Genomic DNA, 21,926 nt, shown 5'->3' with positions numbered 1-21,926 from the left:
TTCATTCTTCATATTCTGATTGGTGTCTGTCTCCCACAAGGTAATAGTGGTGGTTAATTATTACTATGAAATAATTTGGGGCCGGAATGTAGGAGCCATATATCGGGTTTGATTGGTCTGTTGTGATATTTCTTCTTTCCTTCTATACTGTTGTGTATATGCACGCGCGGTGTGACGTCATTTGTAACTATGGCACCGTAAGTGGGTGTGGTGTGTATATTAGCGTGTGTGTTCACCTGTGGGGCATGGCGGGTTGTTTGGAGCATGGCTGCAGGGTGAGCATGGGGAAAAACTTTCTTTTGACCGTCACTACTGTCAATGACGTTACTACCATCACTATCTGTTACTGTGCGTTCTTTGATGTATCTTCCCTCGACTGAATGCATCTACCAAAGTAAGTGATTGGTGTTTGTTCTTTCTGCTGGTGAAACGGAGTAATAAAAATAACATCAGATGTAATGCTTCAGTGTGACGCGTCTTTAGTATAATCTCCTCGTGTCTTAGCCTGCTGCGGCTTTTGGATTGTTTTTGAGTATATGCCGCTACAACAATAATTGGCAGAACATTAATTGCTAGCATCTCAAAAATAGTAAATATACACAGGTCTGCATCATTACTATAACAACCAATGTGGACATGCTAACAAAATCAAATGGAAATTAACAAAATGCCAGAAAAAGAGATAAGATCTGGACACATTTAAAAATAAAATAAAAATCAATATAAATAAAAGTTCACATTAAACATTCTTTATTTTTCTTTCTGTTCAGTTTTTCTTTGTCTTTTCTCCAATATGTTGGCTTTGCATATAGACCATCCCAGCTGTGGTTCCGGATGACTTGAGATGCTGGTTTAACTAGGGTCTAATTAAAACCCAAAATGATCTCTTTCCTGATGCTATCTATCATCATCCACATCCACCCTTCCCCCTATTCCACCATCGCTCACGTAGACACAGGTCCCAACTAAAGTCCCTTAAGATCACTAACTGTGTGGCAATAGTCCTTGTCCACCCATGGGAGCCACTTTCTCTCCACAATGAACATATGAGGGTGGGGGTGACATTTTATGGCTTCTCAAAATCTGGCTTTAATAATGTGAAAAGAAAATGAAAAGGTACGATACAACCACAACCAGACACAAGTCTCAATGAAATTCCCCGCCCGTGCGATGATCTCTAGCTGACGGCTACCAGAATGTCTTAAAACACAGTCATAACATGACATCATAGTGTTGTGTCACAAAGTTTCACGCGATGAGCTGAAACAATCTGCAGGCTATCATTTGGTTGACTAAGAAAAAATACAAGAAACACGAGTTTGATGTCCTGTGTGTGAGGTAAAGATGGGAATCTACCACTTGGCAGGACATTAAAGCCAGATCTAATTACAGTACACATTACGAGTGATGACTCGCGTGTCGTAACACATCAAGACGTTAAAGCCAGCAGTGTATCTGACTACCAAAGCAAAACCTGAGCAGTACCTTCTTTGAAGATGGTAGGTCTTTTTCTCGGCTGGATCTTCCTGAACTTCCCTTTAAAGTCTGCTGGAGCGAACATATGCAAGGAGAGACTAGCCATCTGGACCAAAACAATCCCATCCTGGCTCTGGGTTTCACAAGGGTCCGGTTTATTGTCCACCACAACTCCGGCACTGCCGACATCCTCCAAGGACATATCCGACAAGAGAGGAACCGCTTTCACCTGTTATGGATCAGCATGAATGAAGCACCTCTGAAGAAGTTCTGCCTTATATTGCCTGTCTCTTCTTTTTTTCGTCCCTCTTTCCTCTGTACCAGGTACATGAGCTTTAAAGTGTGAAGTAAATCAGAGGGATGGGTACTTATTCTCTCTGTCTGCTCTCATAGGTCCAGGCTGTTTAGCCATTTACAGTAACACGCCTGAATGGGGCAGGTGTTAGATTACTCAAGACAGACACGCCTCTTTTGTGAGAGAGAGGGTGGAGATTTTGGAAGTAAAGGAGGAGAGACGGGGCAAGTGTGGCCGTGTTTATTTTAATGTGAATCAGGTTGAGAGTTTTAGATACATTGCCATATGTGGGGATAGAAAGCAACATATCAAAATAACCCACCTCTGGTTTGTATTAACCAGTTTTATGTTTTGCATCCAAGGTGTTTTTGAAATGGTCATCAAGGCACTGTGTCCCCCGGGTTTGATTCTCAAGTGCTCACGAAACAAACATTATGTAAATCAGCAGCCGTATACACAACCTTGTCTTCAGTAAATAGTTTTTTAAAAAGAGGGAATGGACAACCAATCCTTGGAGTGTTTATTTGGACCACCTTTTAATATCATTAAGCTAACAAACAGACACACTGTTCACTGACCTGCAGGCGTTGCTGGTTTTACAAAGTAACCTTTTGAAGGCCAGCATGGAACAACTACCTTATTCTCAGAGACTCTCCCCCTGAGTGGCGCTGGCTGAAAGTGCTGATGAAAAAGAGGGAAAAAGAAACAGAGACTGACCACTCTCGAGAGAGAACACAAAACAGCCATTTTCTTCAATAAACAACATTTTGATGCATATCCAAATAGGGTCAACGTCTCTTTCCAAGGGCCTTCACAGCCATCTCAGAGTTGCAGAACTGAAAGCTCTTTACACCAACCAAAAAAAAAAAAAAACAGAAAAAAAAAATTCAAACACAGACTGACTGTGTATGAACATCCTGCTAATAATTTCCAAGTCATAACTCTAATACAAATACAAACTCTAATACAAATTTTCGAACAGTGAAAAAAAATCCCATCAATTAACATTTTATCTAGACATTAGAATATCCGAATATCACATTATTTCAGAAAATCTAGTTTTCAGTTACAAATGATCAAAGGCTCTAGTAAATCAGCACCTTGAAGGCTGAACGACAAAACACCTAACTGAATGCACACTGACATGTGACCTGGACACACACAAATGTTTATGTTTACAGTTAAACGGTTGTGTCAATGCTACAGCCAACTCCCAAAAAACATTAAAACACACATGCAGAAATAAACACACATAAATTTGCACTAAGGCCAAGCAAGCATGAAAGCTTGTCATCCCATCCCTCAAAAATGTGTCGTCTTTCTGTAACACAGATAAAAATACAAAGAACACTGCAAATACCACCGGCTCACCCCAAAATAGCACACCTAATTGGCGCAGCCTAATTACTGGAGATAACCTAGAACTCCAGACTGCAGGGCACGCACATGCGTGATCACCACATCAAGGCAGGGTTTGTGTTTATGTACTCGCTAGTGATCTTCAGATATCACATTCCTCAGATGGCAGTTAGGACTGGTCTGCCATGAGAGTGACACCGCATGGACATGTCGTCCACAAAGAAAGCCATTCTGAGACACTGTCAAGTGACTTCACTTCAATATTAACAAATTTTGACAAGTTAGTTTAGTCTTGTTTTCTCATTGTTTGGCTGATCCTTTACGGACTCGTCTGTCATCGCTTCATCTCAAGGGCACTTTGAAATGGTCTTCTATTGATTTGATCTCTCAACAATTTACACAATGCCATATGCATTAGCAGTGTCATGTTTCAAAAGCTCTTTATTTAAAGTGCCCTGAAAGCAAAGCGGAACTGTGATTTAGAAACTGAAAATGCCATGAAAGCTTGGTGGAAGATCTAAACATTTGTTTGAATTTTTTAGATTTTTTTTTTTTTATGTGGTGTTGTAGATTTAATGGTGAAAACTAGAAAAAGGTTGGATGTTGCAGTTTTCTCTAAAGGGGAAAAAACTGTGAAAAGAAAAAAGCCAGAGTTTTCATTACACGTTAAATGAAGTGTGAGGCTGCCCTCTAGAGTTCAGTAGAGGTACAGTTCAGTATTTATTTATTTTTATTTTTTTGAGAAAAGAAAAATATGCTATTAAAATAACTTCAACCATAACATTTTAAGAAACTAAAGCTCAGTTCAGTTTTCAGTCTCGCACGGTTCTTCAGAATTCATTGAAATGCTGATGTGCTGCTCAAGAAACATGCACATCCCTTTTTTCAAGATTATTTGAAGAATAAAAAGTTTTGAACATTACATCAAATTTAATGGCTTAACCATATTAAAGTATGTAAAAGCATTAAAATGATTATGGTAACAAATTACACATTGACACAACTCATTAACAAACTCACAATGAGAAACTTTTTTCAGCATTAATTAATTTTTTAATGTAAGTAAATAAAAATACAATTGCACATTTTCAATTCACATTACATTAATGTAAAGAGATACAACTTTCTTTTAAAAAATGTTATAAGTTTTTGAAATAATAAATCACTATAATTATCGTTCATTGTTAATGTTAACTATTACTAATAAATGAAACCTTACTGTAAAGTTAAAGAAATTGAGAATAAGAACAAAAGTTATTAAGAATTTTTTCATGATTCTGTTGTTGGGCTTCTGAGTGATAGCACTATTCAAGATGAGGGATGTGAAGATGGATGGAGATAGAGATGAAAAACAATGCAGTGTTGCTATAGCTATGTTCCTTTTTTGCAGCTCTTACTCCCCAGTTAATAATTCATGACTTGAGCTATGAAAAACAGCCAGCGTGAGAAGAGAGAGTACACAATATGGAAACAGCAGCTGAACACTGAACAGCTCGTGACTAAAAAATAGTCACTTTGGCTTGATTCAAATGCACTCCTCTCACTTCTGTTTCTAAAAACTACCTGCCAGAAGCTGTTATATAAAATCCTAAGCACACACTAACCTATACACAATAACCAAGACCATCTCTCTAAGATTGCATAATGTCTGTGGGCTGCGCATCACACATTCAGTCAAATCTCTCAGTAACTGAATAACAGAAATGCCTGTTCTTCTGAAGCACTACAAAAACAATGTAAAACAATTCAATATACATTTCCTGAAGGAAATCCCAATTACTTACTTGAACAAATTGATCAGAACTGTTTTTTAGATTTTGAATAGTGTTGTCAAACAATTAATGTTTTTTTTGTTTACTTAATATACGTGTATACTGTGTATTTATTACGTATATATATATATAACTACACACACATGCAGTACATATTTTGAAAATATTTACATGTATATTTATATTCATATAATTCTTTTATATATAAATATATTTAATATATAAACAACATATTTTTTTCTGAAATATATACATGCATGTGTGTTTATATACATAATAAATATGCACAGCACACACATATATTATGTAAACAAAAACGTTTATTTTAACAAAAACGTTTGAGTTATTTTAATACTTCAACAAACTACATGGAAATGAAATGATATACAGTATATTGAATTTATAAATGTGTATGTATATATATATATATATGTGTGTGGTTGTACATAGACATATATATAGTTGTTTTTTTGGTGTTTGGCTTAGTGTTATGTTAGAATCATTATTATACTTTTTTATTATTATATTGCTCTTTAATATTTTGAATTGTTTTTAGCTTTATTTTTAGTTTTTCCATTTAAATGTTAAGTTTGAAATTTTGTTATATGCATTTGTCATTTTTATTTAATTTCTTTATTTTTAAAATGTGTATAGGTAGTATTTATAAAGTTTTAGTTTTTATCTGTTTTTAGTTGTTTTAATACTACAATTGATTGCTTCTGTTGTCCTCATTTGTAAGTCGCTTTGGATAAAAGCATCTGCTAAATGACTAAATAATAATAATAATAATAATTTTGGATGCGATTGATCGTTTGACAGCACTCATTTTGAATAACAGCATTCTAACAATCTATTAAGCCGACAGGAAATTTGAAGTTCATAGAAAAACAAAGATACAAAGCAAATGTAAGCCCAAAATGATTCTTCAGTCTTCAGGTATTGCAAGTTCTGATCCATTTCTGATCATTTCTTTGTCATGAGAACCGAAACACATCTAGACAATGCAAATATGTTTTTACAGTCAAACATCATACTAGCTAAAATACATCCTCTTCACTAAATATAAAGCAGGATATGAGTAGCAAGACTCAATTACAACATCAAACCATCTACGATAAATGCGCCCACACGCTGACTTTTCTTTTCTTCATATTGGATCAGCATATATTACAGATTATAAGAATAATTAGCAAAACAATTCAAGCTAAATGAAATGCATTCACAAATTGTTTCAGCAACTGAATTTACAAACCCTCAAGTAAACACACATGCCGGTTCAGAGCAATGAAGTGAGCAATGCCGGCTGCCTGCTTTTGTCTGAACTACACGTAATGAATAAAGCACAGATGCAAAGCTGTTTGTGCCCAGTGAATCCTCACTGGAACCTGTGTGCGAGTATCAAAACAACTGAAGAAGGAGCAACCTGGCATACAGTAACAAAAAAGGGAGCTCCAAATGTCTGAGAATAGCCCATTTTAAAATGTTTCTACTTTGCTTTTTTCTAATTTAGTACAGTTTTTCCCATTAATATTAGGCTATATATTCATAAGCATAAGTGTACATGGTCTGTCACAGATTTGTTTCTATTATCAGTGACAAAAGAGTTCAAAATTTTATTTTAAAATCTTTATATTTTTAAAAATATATATTTTGAATACTTGATGTTCAGTGTGACTTTTTCATGTCAATAAAACAGATTTGCAAGTCTTTGTTAATGAAGTTTAAACACATACTACACCTTGGTGTAGTAAAGCACATAACGGAATATAACTATTCAAGATAGTAATTACATTACAGTATCTATGTCACACATATTGCAAAAATGAAAACAATGCTACTGCTACTGCAAAAGTCCAGGGTGCTCCACAGATTTGACATATTTCTACTTAATGATTAGTAATTAAATAATGGAAAAAAAAAAAAATCTGTCACGACCTACCTTGTTTAGGCAAATGAGGAGGAGGCGATTGTTGCCATGCAGAATACAAAATCATCCAATTTCCTGAAGGTAAAATACAATATCATCAGTGATGCTTGAGTAGACATGTCTCAAAAGCGCGTGAACTGCCACATTTAAAAAATATTTACGGCACGCGCGGAATTTCAGTGTATCTTCGACAAAAGCTGCACACGAAGTGATGCCTACAAATGCCGCCTAGATAGGCAGCACACTCGGTTTTAAGCACAGCCAGCCACTATTACATTGTTGTCATAATCACCGCAGACATCTATCTCCATTACAGCTAACGTTACATGTACATTACATTATTTTATTTCGCTTCGTGAACCCAGAACGCCGATGCCAATCATTTAGAGAACACAAAATATTTGTAATTATGCAAGTGACAACTTGAAGCCAAATCTGTTATGTTGTGGTCGTTATCAACAGACAAACGAATACAATCTCTGCTGGTGGTCTGGCCTTCCTCACGGCTTCTTCGTCTATTTTAGGCGGTTTCACAAATAAAGCGCACTGGAATGAAAACACGATTGCATTTCACACCGTAACAGCATCGAGCAAAAAAACAGCATACCTTGTGTGTTTGTGTTTAGCAGTTTATATGTTCATGTCTTTTTGCAAGCGTCGTTCAATTCTGCTATTATCACTTCATTGGTCTCGCATCTCCTCGCTGACAGAAAAAGACAGCCGTTGAGCTGACCAATCAGAGCGCAGATGTTTACCAAAGGAGATAAATGGAGATCGCTGATTGGCTGAGACGCAAGTCCGTCTGTTTCCTTCCAGCCATTAGGTTCTGGAGCGCTTGGATGGATGCTGCTGGATACTGACAGGTGCACAGTGGCAAACAACCCAGACAAGTCATCAAATAATGTAATATTTTAATGGGGTCTACCTTTAAACGAGCACAATTTCTTTAAAACTGCACATTTAGGCGTTTCTCCTCAAGTCGCTCCCAATGTAGTTTGAAAACGTTGTAATTTAATTGTGTATAGTACAAATGGTACAAAACCAACTTTACAGAAGCAAAAAATTATATATCACCAGTTTGGAACAATTCATTAAAAAAAAAAAAAAAAAAAGCCTCAGTCTTATGGTCACAAGGCTGCATTTATTTGATCAAAAAGTCAAAACTGTAATATTGTGAAAAATGATTACATTTCAATATGCTGTTTTGTGTCTGTTATTATCAATTAAGCTACTATTGGTTCTCAATTATTAATAATGGTTCTTATTATCAAAACCGAAAATAGTATTTTTAAATATTTCTTTTAATAATTTTTTTAGGGTTGTTTGATGAACAGAAAGTTCAATAAACTGAAATGATCTTAACTAGAAATCTTTTGTAATGTTAGCATATAAATGTAAATTTTGGTCACTTTAATGTTTTGGTCAATTTAATGATATTTTTGAGTGGCAGTATATCACAATTCCACAAAAATATTAGACTGCAAAAACTGTTTTCAACATTGATAATAAGAAATGTTTCTTAAGCACAAAAACATATATTACAAAGCTTTTTAAAGGATTGTGTGCAAATTGTAATAAGCCTTGGGGAACATTAGAGACTTCTTTGAAAAACTATTGACCAGCAGTGTAAGCTGTGTTGTGTTTGATAAACGTTATGAAAAACTGCACGAGAATTTGAGAAAGATCACTCATTCATGGGGTATATTGTCTTTTATGATAAATTACAAACAATCAACAGGCTTTTTTATTCTAAGAGTTTAAAAACTCTGTCATACAATGATTGAAGTACAAAGATATCCTTGGCTTACTAGTGTCACTGGTAGATGAACTTCTTCAGATTGTCAATTATATATTTCTTGACAAATTCCATGAGCATTCAAACTATTAACATATTTACAGCTGACTTTGAATATTTGTTCACATAACTTGAGATGGGTAAAAAAAATTCAACTTATAGTCTACATGAGTATAAAAATACAATGCTTTCGCATAGTTAAAAAAAAAAGAACAAAAACAAAACACTGTATTGTCTTATAGCTGAATGATATGCACCACTTTATCTTGCTTGCATGCTTCTGTTCAGTCGGGTACCATTTACTTTGTTGACCAAAACAACTGAGGCATTCCCTTTCACGTGTCTTTTTTGTGAAATAGATAAATAAAAAACCATCTGCTGTATATTACAAATAACTTCTCAAATTAAACCTCAAAACCACATATTAAAACTTTTTTTTTTTTTTTAAATGACCATGTAAATAATGCTTTAAAGTTCCTTGGATCCCTCTAAGATGTGCTCTGCCAGTCTTGTGCATTGCGTTTCGTAGTCATTGAGTTTCTTCTTTAAAAGCTTTTGAGATGAACATCAAGCCCAGCTCAGGGGCTGTGAGCCAGACATGGCATTTAGGGGGGAAATGGATGCTGGAGGGGTCCGATGCTCTCATCTACCTAAAGTGATCAAAAATGCTTCTCCTTATGGAGAAAACAGTGAAGCTAGTCATGTGTCTGAAAAGAGCACTCCATACTGGAACCCAAACGACATGAATCACAGTTCCTTCCTTTCACCTAAATTCTCCTGTCTGAACATAGATAATGATTATGATAGCCCTACAGTATAATACCATTTACTCACTGACTCTTTCACCCATATTGGTTATCCATGTCTGCCAAAGACAGTCGAGGCAAGGAAATTTTTGCAGAGTATTCTGCATTGCGAGAGGTCTCCATGTAGATGGTGGAGCTGGTGAGACTCTTACGGTCTTTCTTTGACACGGAGCGCCGCTGCCAGCGGCAAAGGAGAAGCTCCACTTGCTCTCTGAAGAAGCTGGTGGTCAGGGTGTAGAGGATGGGGTTAAGAGCACTGTTGATTGGAAGAATGAAAATAACCACCCAGGAGTTTATGGTTCCTGTAGAGATAAACATAGGGCATTCATGTTAACAACAGAAGAACTGATTGTACTGATAATCCTAAAATCTGTAATACACTTGGTCAGAAGTAGCTGGGTCATTTTCAGAAAAATTCTCATTTTCATTTTTCCATTTGTGCATACAATAAAAAAAACAAACAAACACAAAACAGAAATTAATTTAATTTGGAAAGGCTGCTGAAATTTTATTTGAATTTATTTTATTTTAAAGTCAAGGCCTAAAATGCCAGGAACAAATATTTATTGTTACAAATTTAAAACTTGTTATTTTAATATGTGCACCGTATTATAAACTACACATTATAACTGAAGATATTTGTCTTTCAAGATCATTTTGTTTGTTTGTTGTTGTTTTTTTGCGCCAGATGAAATGCACTCAAAATGTTACAGGGATGAAGATCTGTGCAAAATGTCTAATCCCAGTCTTAGCTAGCCACCATCATTGCACTATACATTATTCACCATCAGCATTCATGAAAAATATTTTCTGTAAAAACTTTTCACAACAACAAATGTCAAAAATGCAAAAATGACAAAATACTCTAAGAAATTGTGTTTTAAGAACAATCATTCCACCTTTAACTAAATCAGGGGCTTGGGATATACAGGTAACATACCTGGAATCTCAACTTTCAGCAAAGAGAGAGTTTTGACCAAAAATATGGGTATCCAGCAGAGGGCGTCAGAGAACACAATAAAGAAAAAGCGGTTGGCCACAGCCACATCTTTGTGTAGCCGACTGCGCACATCTGTGGCATTGATGCCGGTTTTATAAATGGAACAGAACATGCTGGAGTAGGAAACCACAATCACCAAAAACGCCACCAGATTAAGACCTGTAAATACATAATACATAAATATTTCAGGATATGCACGAGGACCGGCACAGTTAAGAAATCATTTGGATTGTGAATCCTCAATTTCGACATTTTAGGGTGACCAGACATTTCATCAACTAAGAGTTTAAAAGAACGGCTTATTTATTTTTTTGTAATATTATAAATGTTTTACTGTCACTTTTTCTTTTTAACAATTAATCCTTGCTGAATAAAAGTTGCCTATTAATTTATTACAAAAACAGAAAAAAAAATATTAAGCAGCACAAATGACACCAACATTGATTAGAAAAAGGAATGTTTCAGGAGTACCAAATCAGCATATTAGAATTATTTCTAAAGGATCATGTGGCACTGAAGACTGGCAGTAATGACAGCTGAAAATACATCTAGCCATCAAAGGAGAGAATTACATTTTAAAACATTCAACTTGAAAACAGTTCTTTTAAATTCTTAATGTTTCAAAATATTATTTTGACAAAAATCCACTCTTGGTGCGCATAAGAGACTTCAACAACAACAAAAAATCTTAATTAGGTAGTGTATGTATATATATATATATATATATATATATATATATATATATATATAAAACATTCATAGAATAATTAAAACTACTAAATACATGAAAACACTTGAATACATTAGTAAACATCAAATCTGTGAAATGATTCGAACCTAGAAATATTCCTATGGAGTATCCTTTGGCTATTGGTTTCTCCAGCCTATCAGAGTGCAGAGGAAAACAAACTCCATTTCGCCCATAATAATTCCCGAACAGGTCTTCATTTAGTAAGGGTACAGCTGCTATGACAAAGCCCAGAATCCAGATGAAGGCCAGAACCAACACTGTCTGCAGCTTCCCAGGCCGCAGATGGCTAAACGGGAAAACGATGACTAGGAATTTCTCTAGTGTCAAGTAGGTGAGGAGGAGAACAGATACTTCAGAGGAGAGCATGGCGAGGAAGCCAATCGTTCGGCATTCCACGCTATCCATCCAGCTAAGAGCATTCCGGTTATATTCGCCCCGAAATTTCACATCAAATATCCCCAGGAAGAAAAGATAGACTCCCATCAGACAGTCAGCAACTGAAAAACATTTAAGCGAAAGAATCAAAAGCTAACACTTTATTTTAAAAGGGCTCTTAACTACACTGTAAAAAAGATTTTTGAGTTTTCTCAACTTATTTTTGTAGGAGATTCTCAACTTTTTGTATAATCTTAAAACAACAAGTTGAGGAAACTCAAATCTGCTGAAGCTGGTTGCTTTAATTTTAAGTTGGAGCAACCTTTTTTTTTTTTTTTTTTTTTTTACAGTGTAGTTGCTTATAAGCATGCATATTACTAGAATATTAGCCATATATTAGTACTAATTAAGTACATATTAATGGCTTATTCTACATCCCTAATCTTACCCAATACCTAAACTTAACTACCTTACTAACTATTAATAAGCAGCAAATTAGGAATTTATTGAGGGAAAAGTCGTAGTTAATAGTGAATAAGTGTTCCCTATTCTAAAGTGTTACCGAATCAAAACAATGACAATGATCCTCAAGCATTTGATAGAATGCTTAGCACAAATGAAAAAAACTGTAGGCGTCTACACATAAACTTAATGTGAAATCTGTTTAAATATGTGCCAGCCACAGGAAGATGACTTGGTTTGTTCCTCATTCAAGTTCTTCATTCCTCATTTCATAACTTTACAATGAAAGTCAGCATCTGTACTGAATGTGAAATTACTTTCTGGTGTCATCAGGCCACTAAATGTTGGTTTTTGTTATAGTCACTAGTCACAGGCTAATTAAATTGATGTAAAACAATAGTGAGTAGCACCTGCTGTATATATTTGTGTTCTTCAGTGTGACCAGAATTGGCATGAAGTTGCTTGCCAGTTTATTTTAGGCATTTCTATTCTGAGGTGTGAAATATTTAGCATTTGCTCATTTTCTGTTTCGCCCACAAGTCAGACAGTGAATTTCGGAAAACTGCATCGGTCACAATTCCAAAAGCTTATAAGAAAGGAGAACATGTTTAATGTGAATAATGTATGAATGCATACTTGTTCATTACAGTTTGAAAGAGTACATCATGAATCGGAGCCAGACAATGGCACAGCCATCTGTGGTAGCAGGCGAGCTTTGATTCTGACAGCTTAGCAAAGGTGAGCACAGGGAGACTATTCATGCCGACAAACAGTCAAAGATAAAGGACAAGCTCCTGTTCCTACTGAACACACTGATGTAGCTGAGATTAACAGAACAAGCATAGACAGAGACTGTGAAGTGTGAATGTGACACCAGCTAATGACCATCACATATCACCTTCATCTGACATCTTAGGAAGAGAGTAATATCATGCAGCTCAACAGGACAATCATTTCATTATTTTGTCTGCACGCTTACAATTTAATTATATTCAGTAAATCAATAATTAATATGTATAATAAAAAGTTACATAAAATCACATTAATATAAAATCTAATTAATTGCACTCCTACACACACGTGACCCTGGACCACAAAATCAGTCATAAGGATCAATTTTTCAAAATTGAGATTTATACATAATCTGAAAGCTGAATAAATAAGCTTTCCATTGATGTATGGTTTGTGAGGATAGGACATATTTGGCCGAGATACAACTGTCTGAAAATCTGGAATCTGAGGGTGCAAAAAAATCTAAATACTGAGAAAATTGCCTTTAAAGTTGTCCAAATGAAGTCCTTAGCAATGCATATTACTAATCAAAAATTAAGTTTTAATATATTTACGGTAGGAAACTGACAAAATATCCTCATGGAACATGATCTTTCCTTAATATCCTAATGATTTTTGGCATAAAAGAAAAATAGATAATTTTGACCCATACAGTGTATTTTTGGCTATTGATACAAATATACCCAGCGACTTAAGACATAAGTCACATATGCACTTTTTAATTTAATGAATTCTATGTAAAAAAAAACTAAAAAAATCTATATATAATTAATATATGATAATCAAGTACATAAATTAAAGTTTATATTAATATATTTACATTTAGCAGACGCTTTTATCCAAAGAGACTTACAAATGAGAACAACAGAAGCAATCAAAATCAACAAGAGAGCAATAATATGTAAATGCTGTGACAGGTCTCAGTTAGCTTAACGCAGTACGCAAGCTTTTTTATATAATAAATAAAAGGATAAATAGATAGAATAGAAAAATGTGTTTTTAATAAAAATAAAGCAAGTCAAAAGAATAGAAAAAGAATAGAGAATGCTAGTGTTACTGTGTTAGAGGGTCATAATTTATAATAAATAAAAAGAAAACAAGAATTTAGACTAGAAATAGAATAGAGAGTGCTGTGCAAGTAATAGAGGGTCAAGTCTTTTTGTTTATATAAATATAATTAGATGTATGCAAATAATAGTTAATTATTCACAGTATATAAAATATGCTGTAATACCTATAATAAATTAAAATCATATCATGTCAGAATTCTTACATTGATTTAAAAAAAAATTAATAATAGTATATAAATGATAAAAATGTAGTATCAAAAAACCTATCCGTGTCCTTATCTTGATGTTTGGAAAAACTACATCTGCCACAGATTTACTGAAGTATTAGTAGATGTGCTTATTGTTCGGTACATCAGGAAGTGATCGGACTGTGGAACAGTCTGTAACTTCATTTAAATAAGATCAAAAACGCACATAACATTCAAATGAACTAGTTTATGAACCGTCACTTTCTTAATAGGATTACAGATGCATGCATAAAAGCTGAGGGACAAACGATCAAACATGCACAAGTATATACACAGACACAAAAGCCAACCATATCATAATAGGCTTAACTGTCAGCTTCCATTATTCAGATGAATTCCTTTACCTATTGTTACCCTTGGCTTTTCCACTAGTACCCCATTCATGAAGGCTGCACATCTGAGCATAGTTTCTCTCCAGGTATTTATTTTTTTTCTCTTTTTTGCCATTGCAGAATGTCTAGCCAAACTTTTTTGGAGTTATTTCAAGTCTGGCCATGTGGACTTTTATGATACGGTTACAGACAGATGCATGTGTATGTGTGTGTTGCAACAATTTACAAATAATAATAATATATTAGATAGTTGAATATATAGTTAAGTTATAATTCAATAATAACTAATTATAAGGCATTACAGGTTATCTGGCTACTTTGCAACATAATCAGTTAAGTAAATATAATGAATATGATTACAGCTTGTGATCATAATGACTACAATACAAGGATAGTTAGTATCTGACAATTTTTAATGCCCATCTGAGGCTGGCGTCATCCAAAGTAGTCATCTTCTTAATTTTACGATTATAAACCATTTTTGCATTCAATGTATTTATTAATCAAAATGAACAATAGTTTCAGCTGTACTTACAACACAGGACTTTGATGCAGGCTGCATGCAGGTTGTTCTCTGCTCTAATGAAGGAGCGCATTCCGATAACAAAGAGATTTCCAAAGCAGGTGATGAAGGCCATAACCCAGACAGACACCCGCAGAACACGGCTGGCTAACAGGTCTTCCACTGATGAAATGCCATCTGTATTAGGTTTGCATTTCCGAACATGTGGGGCATAGGAACAGTACTGAAAATCCTTAAAATAGCTATAAAAAAAAGAGATAGAAATGCACAAATAGCACATTACAAGCTGAGCATCCTGCTTATGCAGATTAAAGGCAGACCACATAATGAGATGCACGTACATGTGAGACAAGTTCCTCATTGGAAGAAACATCTTGGTGCTTATATCAGGAATTTCAATGCCCTCCAGACTTCTGTTAAACACACATGAATGTTGTATTTCATGCAACACCTACTAAAAGGGTCTTAAAAGACATTCTTTTGAAAAGCAGATCATGCTGTGTGGATACTTACAGAGACTGAAGTTGGACTAGGTGATCGAAGTAGCTGGCATGAATATGGAGTGAGGGATTATGGGATATGTTGCTGCAAACATTAAAATGGAATATCAGCCAAAAATTGTAATTATAATTATTTCCTGATCAAATTCCAAATCTGTTTTTCTTTAAACTGATTTTTTTAAGGTACAAAGAGAACATGAAACACTCATATCCTAGACTCAAAGTTTTCTGAGGACCATCAATTGTTTGGCATCAATAATGTCAACACATCATTTTGATCTAAATGTGGATGTAGGCTATAAATGAGCTTTTCAACACTTCAAGTTCAACACTTTTACTGTGCTTTTTTTGGGAGGTGGAAAGTTCTCAAATGTAGACTTGTTTGTTCCATGTAAGAATTAACAGCACACAGGCTTGGAAGGACATGAGAGTGAATAAAATGACAGAATTTTTCCTTTTGGGGTGAAATATCCCTTTAAAAAAAAAAAAAAAAAAAAAAAAAAAAACCTTAAACACTTTTGAAATAAACGATGTGAATGATATGTGCATGACTCACAGTTTCTGCAAATATTGTAAACTCCTGAAAGTGTTTTTAGGAACATCGGCAATTCCGTTGCAAGACAAATCTCTAAAAAAATATTAAGAAGGAGAAACAAATACATCAGTTAGATAAGTGAAATCCATGTGCATAGAAAGAGATCTCAATTATGATGTCAGTGCATAACATTTAAACAAAGCTACCACTCTTAAATCACAAGATTTCACATCCTTTCCAGATTATGTGCTGCGGTACTCACAGTTCAACCAAAGATCCAAGAGAATGAAAGGTGTTTTCTGGAAGGATCTTGATTTTATTATCATGCAGTGATCTGGGCATAAAATTGAGAGAACAAAATTAATGTTACTTTCCAATGAGACTAAACTACACCATTTTAATTGCTGTGGAAAGCCTCAAAGAACAGCCACTGGCCTGTGAAACAGCCAGATGATAACGAAATCTTACTGCTTTCTGCTGCATTTTGCAACTTATTTTTCCAGCAAGGGCAAGCTGACCCCATTTGCAGAGAGACCAATCTCACCATGAAAGTCTCATTTAAGATATGTCCGACACTTCCCCACACCTATTACAATAGAGAATGGCACATCTATATAACATACTAATAGAGCCTTGAGAAACGTCTGGAAGGGGTATTGTTGTCGGCATCAGAGACATCGGTCTGTCTGCATAACACTGACAGAGTCTTCTTCACACCGTTTCTGGGAGACATTCTGCTTTCATCTTCAACAGTTTTAGAAGGAACTCAGGACTATGGCTGCAAAGGAGTAAAATTCACAGATGCTCTCTGAGAAACTGGGATTAGATTCCCCTATTTTTATTCTCAAACTGTAATCAACCAAAAACTAGTCAGCCTGCAAATAAACATTCCTGATGGGTTAAAACTGTAGTGCAGCTCTATAGCTTTTCTTCAAGTAATAACAGTTGCATCAAACTTCATGGTAACACTTCATTTTAGAGACCAATACTTACTGTTAACTTTGCAAATAACTAGCATATTGGTTGTTTACCAGTACTTATAAACTGCATATTAATGCCTTATGCTGCATGACCATATTTTAGATCCTTTAATCCTACACCCTTACTTAAACTTAACTACCTTACTAACTATTAGTAAGCAGCAATTGTTCAGGGAAAACTCTTAGTTAATAGTGTGAATGTGTGTTTCCTATTCTAAAGTGTCACCAACTTCATACATTTCCGCAAACCAAAATGAGAACGAGAATATAAAAGTCAAAAGAAATCATTCAGAATTCTCAAAAATTGCTGGCTGATGAGCATGGTGAGAAAACAGCCAACATTTTGTCAAAACTGGAGACTTTGACATTCTTCACAAAAATTTGACATCTTAGGCCCAGTCCAAACACAAACGTCAACACATTTGAGCAAAGCTAGTTCTCAGTCTGTGGTAGACAATGTGAGTTTGTTTCCGGTATACAGCAAAATGGCAGTAATTTACATAAGGAAAGGACATTATGTGTAGCCAAGTATGGTCTACCATATTCAGAATTTGTGCTCTGCATATTACCAATTCAAGTGCACACACAGCAGTGAGTATTGAACAAACACACACACACACCGTGAACACACACTCGGAGCTGTGGGCAGCCATTTTTGCTGAGCAGTCGGGGTTTTGTTAAATGCGGTCCTAGCACTAAAAGACAGCAACAGTAAACAGCAAGAGAATGTTTTGATGTAACATGCCTCATCTTATGGAGCTCAAATAAAAACAAAGAATAGGACCACTTCTCATCTGCTGTGTTTATTTTTTAAAACCATATTTGATATTTTCCTCACACACATACACCTGCTTATCACTCACCATGAGAAAACATCCATTTTCTGTCTTTTAGCTTAAAACAGACCGATTCGCAGCACAGTGCGAGTTTGCAAGCGTCATTACAGTGTAAACTGATAGACATATGGAAATACAGAATCATACCTGAAACCAGGGACGGACTGGGAGTAAAAAAATGGCCCTGTATTTTCTCCCAAATAGGCCCACCACAACTACAAACAGTCGCTACTATCTCACAATATAACAGCAATCCTGTCGCAAATAACATCACAACCTGCTGACAAAAACAATAGAAACCATCACAGAAATTCTAATGATTTCCACTACAAATACCAATCCAAACATTAAACCATCAACTTTTAACCATTAAGTAATGGTTCCTGTAGTATGTTTTGGGACATATTACATTAGGATTTAGTGAGGTTTTTTTTTTTGTTTTTTTTTAAGTCACCAATAGAAGGTGACCAATTACCAGCAGAGACTAACAGGCACCATTACAGTTTCCATTAAAACCAATAACAGTTTCATTATAACCAGTAAAACCATTACAAATTATACAGTGGTTTCTTTTTTTTTTTTTTTAGCAGGGGATTGAAACAAATGTATTTGGATGTAAATGTATCATATGAACTAAAATTCTTGAAATCTACATAAATAAAATAAATAAAAAAAAGCATAACGCAAAATGTATTATGACAATGATCAACATAAACCTAGAATTGCTGCTGTCTCGGACTAGGGGTGTCCTAGGATTTTACTATAGTGCTCATAGGCTACATGCTACATGAGAGAGGAGGGCAAAGGTAACCTTCGCTTTTTTTTTCTTTTAGCTTCTTCCAACCGCATTTATCTTCACGTTTTTTGCTTGCCATCATGAGCCCACTTAGTGTTAGTTTCGGTTTCTTATAAACAAAAATAGATTGCATTAGCGCCCCCTTTTGTCGGCCATCAATGTCACTTAATTTGACACATTTTCCTTTGATTACAACGGCCGTCGAATGGACTTCTCCAGAACGTCCAGATGGCTAGTCCGCCCCTACCTGAAACAAAAAACTAATAAATACAATATACTCCGGAAACCGTAGGCTTCCACATAGACACGCACACGTCAACGTTTCCCCCGCATGAGAATAGTTTCGTTGATGGGAGAAGGCCATGGTCTCAAAATTAATGATGAATGAGGCAACACAACACCTGCAGGGGTCACTCATACTTCATTAAATAAACAGTTCATTTTGCTGAAGTACATAATAAATGGAACAGTTTTGACACTACATAATTGATTGTTTATGTTACTAAGGGTGATTGCTAAGAGTGTTGTGCAGCGATACCCAGAACCGTTGGGTGAAGCGGTCAGCTGTGCTTTATCGTAAATAAAACACAACTGCTGACCAATCAGAATGGAGGACTGGAACAAACCAATAAATAAATATACAGTGCCCTCCAGTATTGGAACAGTTAAGACAAAATTGCTCTGTTGGCTGTGGAGTCAAGGCATTTGCAAATATGATTAAAAGATGAATATGAGACAAAACTACACATTTTATTATTAGCTGTTTCAACATACATGTTTTACCAAATAAAAAGAACAGCACTTTTAGAGTTCATCTCACTCATTGATGTGAGCATAAGTATTGGGACAGTTGAACATAAGGCAGATATAAAAGATTAAAAGCTATTATTTAGTTGCAGATCCCTTGCACATAATCCCAGCAGTGAGTCTGTGACCCATAGACATCACCAGACTCTTGGTCTCATCCTTTGAAATGCTTTTCTCAGCCTTTAATGCAGCCAATTCCAATTGTTGCTTGTTTTGGGGAGTTTCTGCCTTTACTCTCCTCTCCAGCTGGTGAAATTCATGTTCAATCAGATTTAAATCTGGAGATTGCCCAAGTCAATCTAAGACTTTCCATTTCTTTGCCCTTATAAATTCCTTGACTGAACTGGCAGGGTGTTTTGGGTCATTGTCCTGATGCAATATGAAGCACTTCCCAATGAATCTGGTGGCATTTTCTTGAATGTTGGGCAAGATGGTTTTGTACCCTTCCAAATTCATTCTGCTACGGTCATCATACATTAAGTCATCAGTAAAGTTGAGAGGTCCTGTTCCAGAAGCAGCCATGCATGCCCATGCCATGACACCACCTCCACCATGCTTTACAGATGAGGCTGTATGCTTGGGATCATTGCGGTTCCCTTTATTCTCCACATTTTTGCTTTCCCATCACTTAGATAAAGGTTCATCTTTGTCTCATCGGTCCATAAACACAGTTCCAAAACTCTTCTGGATTTTTGCAAACTCTAATCTTGCCTTTCTATTTTTGGTGTTGGTCAGAGGTTTGCATCTTGCTGTGTAACATCTGTAATTCTGTGTCAAAGTCTCCTGAGGACAGTAAATTGTCAGAGCATCACCCCAGCTTTCTGGAAGTTGGTGATTTTACACGTCTTTTAGAATTCATTTTCACAGCTTTTATGATTTGTCTGTCATCAACCACTGTTGTTTTCTCAGCCAATCAGGTCGTTGTTGGTTGCTGGTGTCGCTGGTGGTTTCTAAACTCTTGATTTCTCCATGCCCTTTGTTTTTGCTAGAGCTCTAACTGACTTCTTTATTTTTAGCATCCAAATTGCTTGCTTTTCTCTCCAAGTCAGCTCCCTCGTCTTCATCCTGGTTTGTGTGCGTCATCATCGAATGCAAGACTCAAGAATACAAAAGTAATGGATATAACTGATACGACACATTCCCTGCTTTTAATATCTGAAAAATTAATGCAACAGGACACAGCTGATCACTTAGAAAGACCTGAACTTCTTAACTGGTTAAACATGTATGTGTTGAAATAACCCAATAATAAAATGTGACATTCTGTAGTTTTGTCTCATATTCATCTTTTACTCATATTTGTAAATGTGTTGACTCCACAGCCAACAGAGCAATTTTGTCTTTACTGTTCCAATACTTTTGGAGGGCACTGTATATGTCACATTACAAACAACAGCATTACAATCCATTAAGGGATTTACGTTGGGAGATTTAATGGAGTGTGCTATATTATACACAGTACTACATTATTCTATCTTTTATTATTATCAATGCAAACCAGTCAGTAAGATGCACATGGAAGCATAACTTAATGTGCAACACTGCAGAAAATGTGCGTTCGCAAACGTATTCTGAATTTATAGAAAACGCTTTCAAACTTAATAATCTGAGGTTCTTTCCAGTGATGTTTTGCCACATTTCTGCAACTGAAGATGATTGCTGCTCGATATGGGTGTTTCCTCTTACCTGAACATCCACCAATTCATCTTCAAGTGAATGGCAGGGCAAACCGGTTTTGCTTTATTTGTAGTAAAACCATGGTCAATTTTCTTAGCAGCATTGCTTGTGCGTTGGTGCACTCCATTCCAGTGCACTGCTTTGATGTGCGACTACTTTGAATAGGCTATTCATATTTTGGCATTGCATACAGTGAAATGATTGTGAATGAAAATTGACACAGAATAGTGACTAACATTTACTACAGATAAATAAATTTTAATTCTGATCTTATTCATCAGATCCCACAAGCACTTCAGCGTCGCAATTGCTAGTTTATTGCACTGACCCCCAGTGGTGAAACAATCATGTATGTTTACCAGCCACAGCTTTCTCAGATGGGCTTATGTTGGATTAAAACTTAAAGTTCTGTCGAGTTTGGAAAATTCTGCGCACAGTAATCATCAGAATATCTCCTCTCCGGTCTCCTGAAATGTCCGGATTTTGAAATCATCCCGCTGATGACCACATTATTAAGCGTTTCAGTCAACTAGATGATTACAGCACATTGAAAATATACATAACCGGAAACAACTGGGCAGTATTATTTCAAAACGGAAGTGCGTCATGAGACTCAGTGCAAGTAGTCCATTTAAAAGTTCATTTAAAAACTAAAAAAAATTAAAGTTGAGTGTTGATTATTATATTTAAAAATAAATAGTAATTAAATTTAAGTTTGGGCTCTGATGTTAACTGTAGCCTTACAGTAATATAAAAGGGCTCCCTAGAGTTTGCAGACAGACACTCACATGCTGATGACTAACCCAGAAAAA

The 21,926-nt window shown here is 35.5% G+C and overlaps 2 protein-coding genes across 2 annotated transcripts in view; both read right to left on the bottom strand.

The window, feature by feature from the left end:
- LOC306863698 (protein furry homolog) overlaps positions 1 to 2,446 on the bottom strand; it is a 75,942-nt gene extending 73,496 nt beyond the window's left edge. Inside the window, exon 1 of the mRNA XM_079407196.1 lies at positions 1,486 to 2,446. Coding sequence (XP_079263322.1) covers positions 1,486 to 1,678 — 193 coding nt within the window. The 5' untranslated portion in view covers positions 1,679 to 2,446. The remainder of the gene's footprint in view (positions 1 to 1,485) is intronic.
- A 7,020-nt stretch (positions 2,447 to 9,466) lies between these two features.
- The window catches only part of LOC306863971 (relaxin receptor 2-like), a gene marked incomplete at both ends in the record, with an annotated part of 43,717 nt that continues 31,257 nt past the window's right edge, over positions 9,467 to 21,926 (bottom strand). The window contains 8 exons of the mRNA XM_079407604.1: positions 9,467 to 9,732; positions 10,371 to 10,589; positions 11,268 to 11,678; positions 14,996 to 15,225; positions 15,325 to 15,396; positions 15,497 to 15,568; positions 16,040 to 16,111; positions 16,281 to 16,352. Coding sequence (XP_079263730.1) covers positions 9,467 to 9,732; positions 10,371 to 10,589; positions 11,268 to 11,678; positions 14,996 to 15,225; positions 15,325 to 15,396; positions 15,497 to 15,568; positions 16,040 to 16,111; positions 16,281 to 16,352 — 1,414 coding nt within the window. The remainder of the gene's footprint in view (positions 9,733 to 10,370; positions 10,590 to 11,267; positions 11,679 to 14,995; positions 15,226 to 15,324; positions 15,397 to 15,496; positions 15,569 to 16,039; positions 16,112 to 16,280; positions 16,353 to 21,926) is intronic.

Source organism: Barbus barbus, assembly GCF_936440315.1.
Source record: "Barbus barbus genome assembly, chromosome: 45".
Classification (NCBI taxonomy): Eukaryota; Metazoa; Chordata; class Actinopteri; order Cypriniformes; family Cyprinidae; genus Barbus; species Barbus barbus.
Note: the sequence above shows the minus strand (reverse complement) of the source record. Positions and strands in the feature narration are given on the sequence as shown.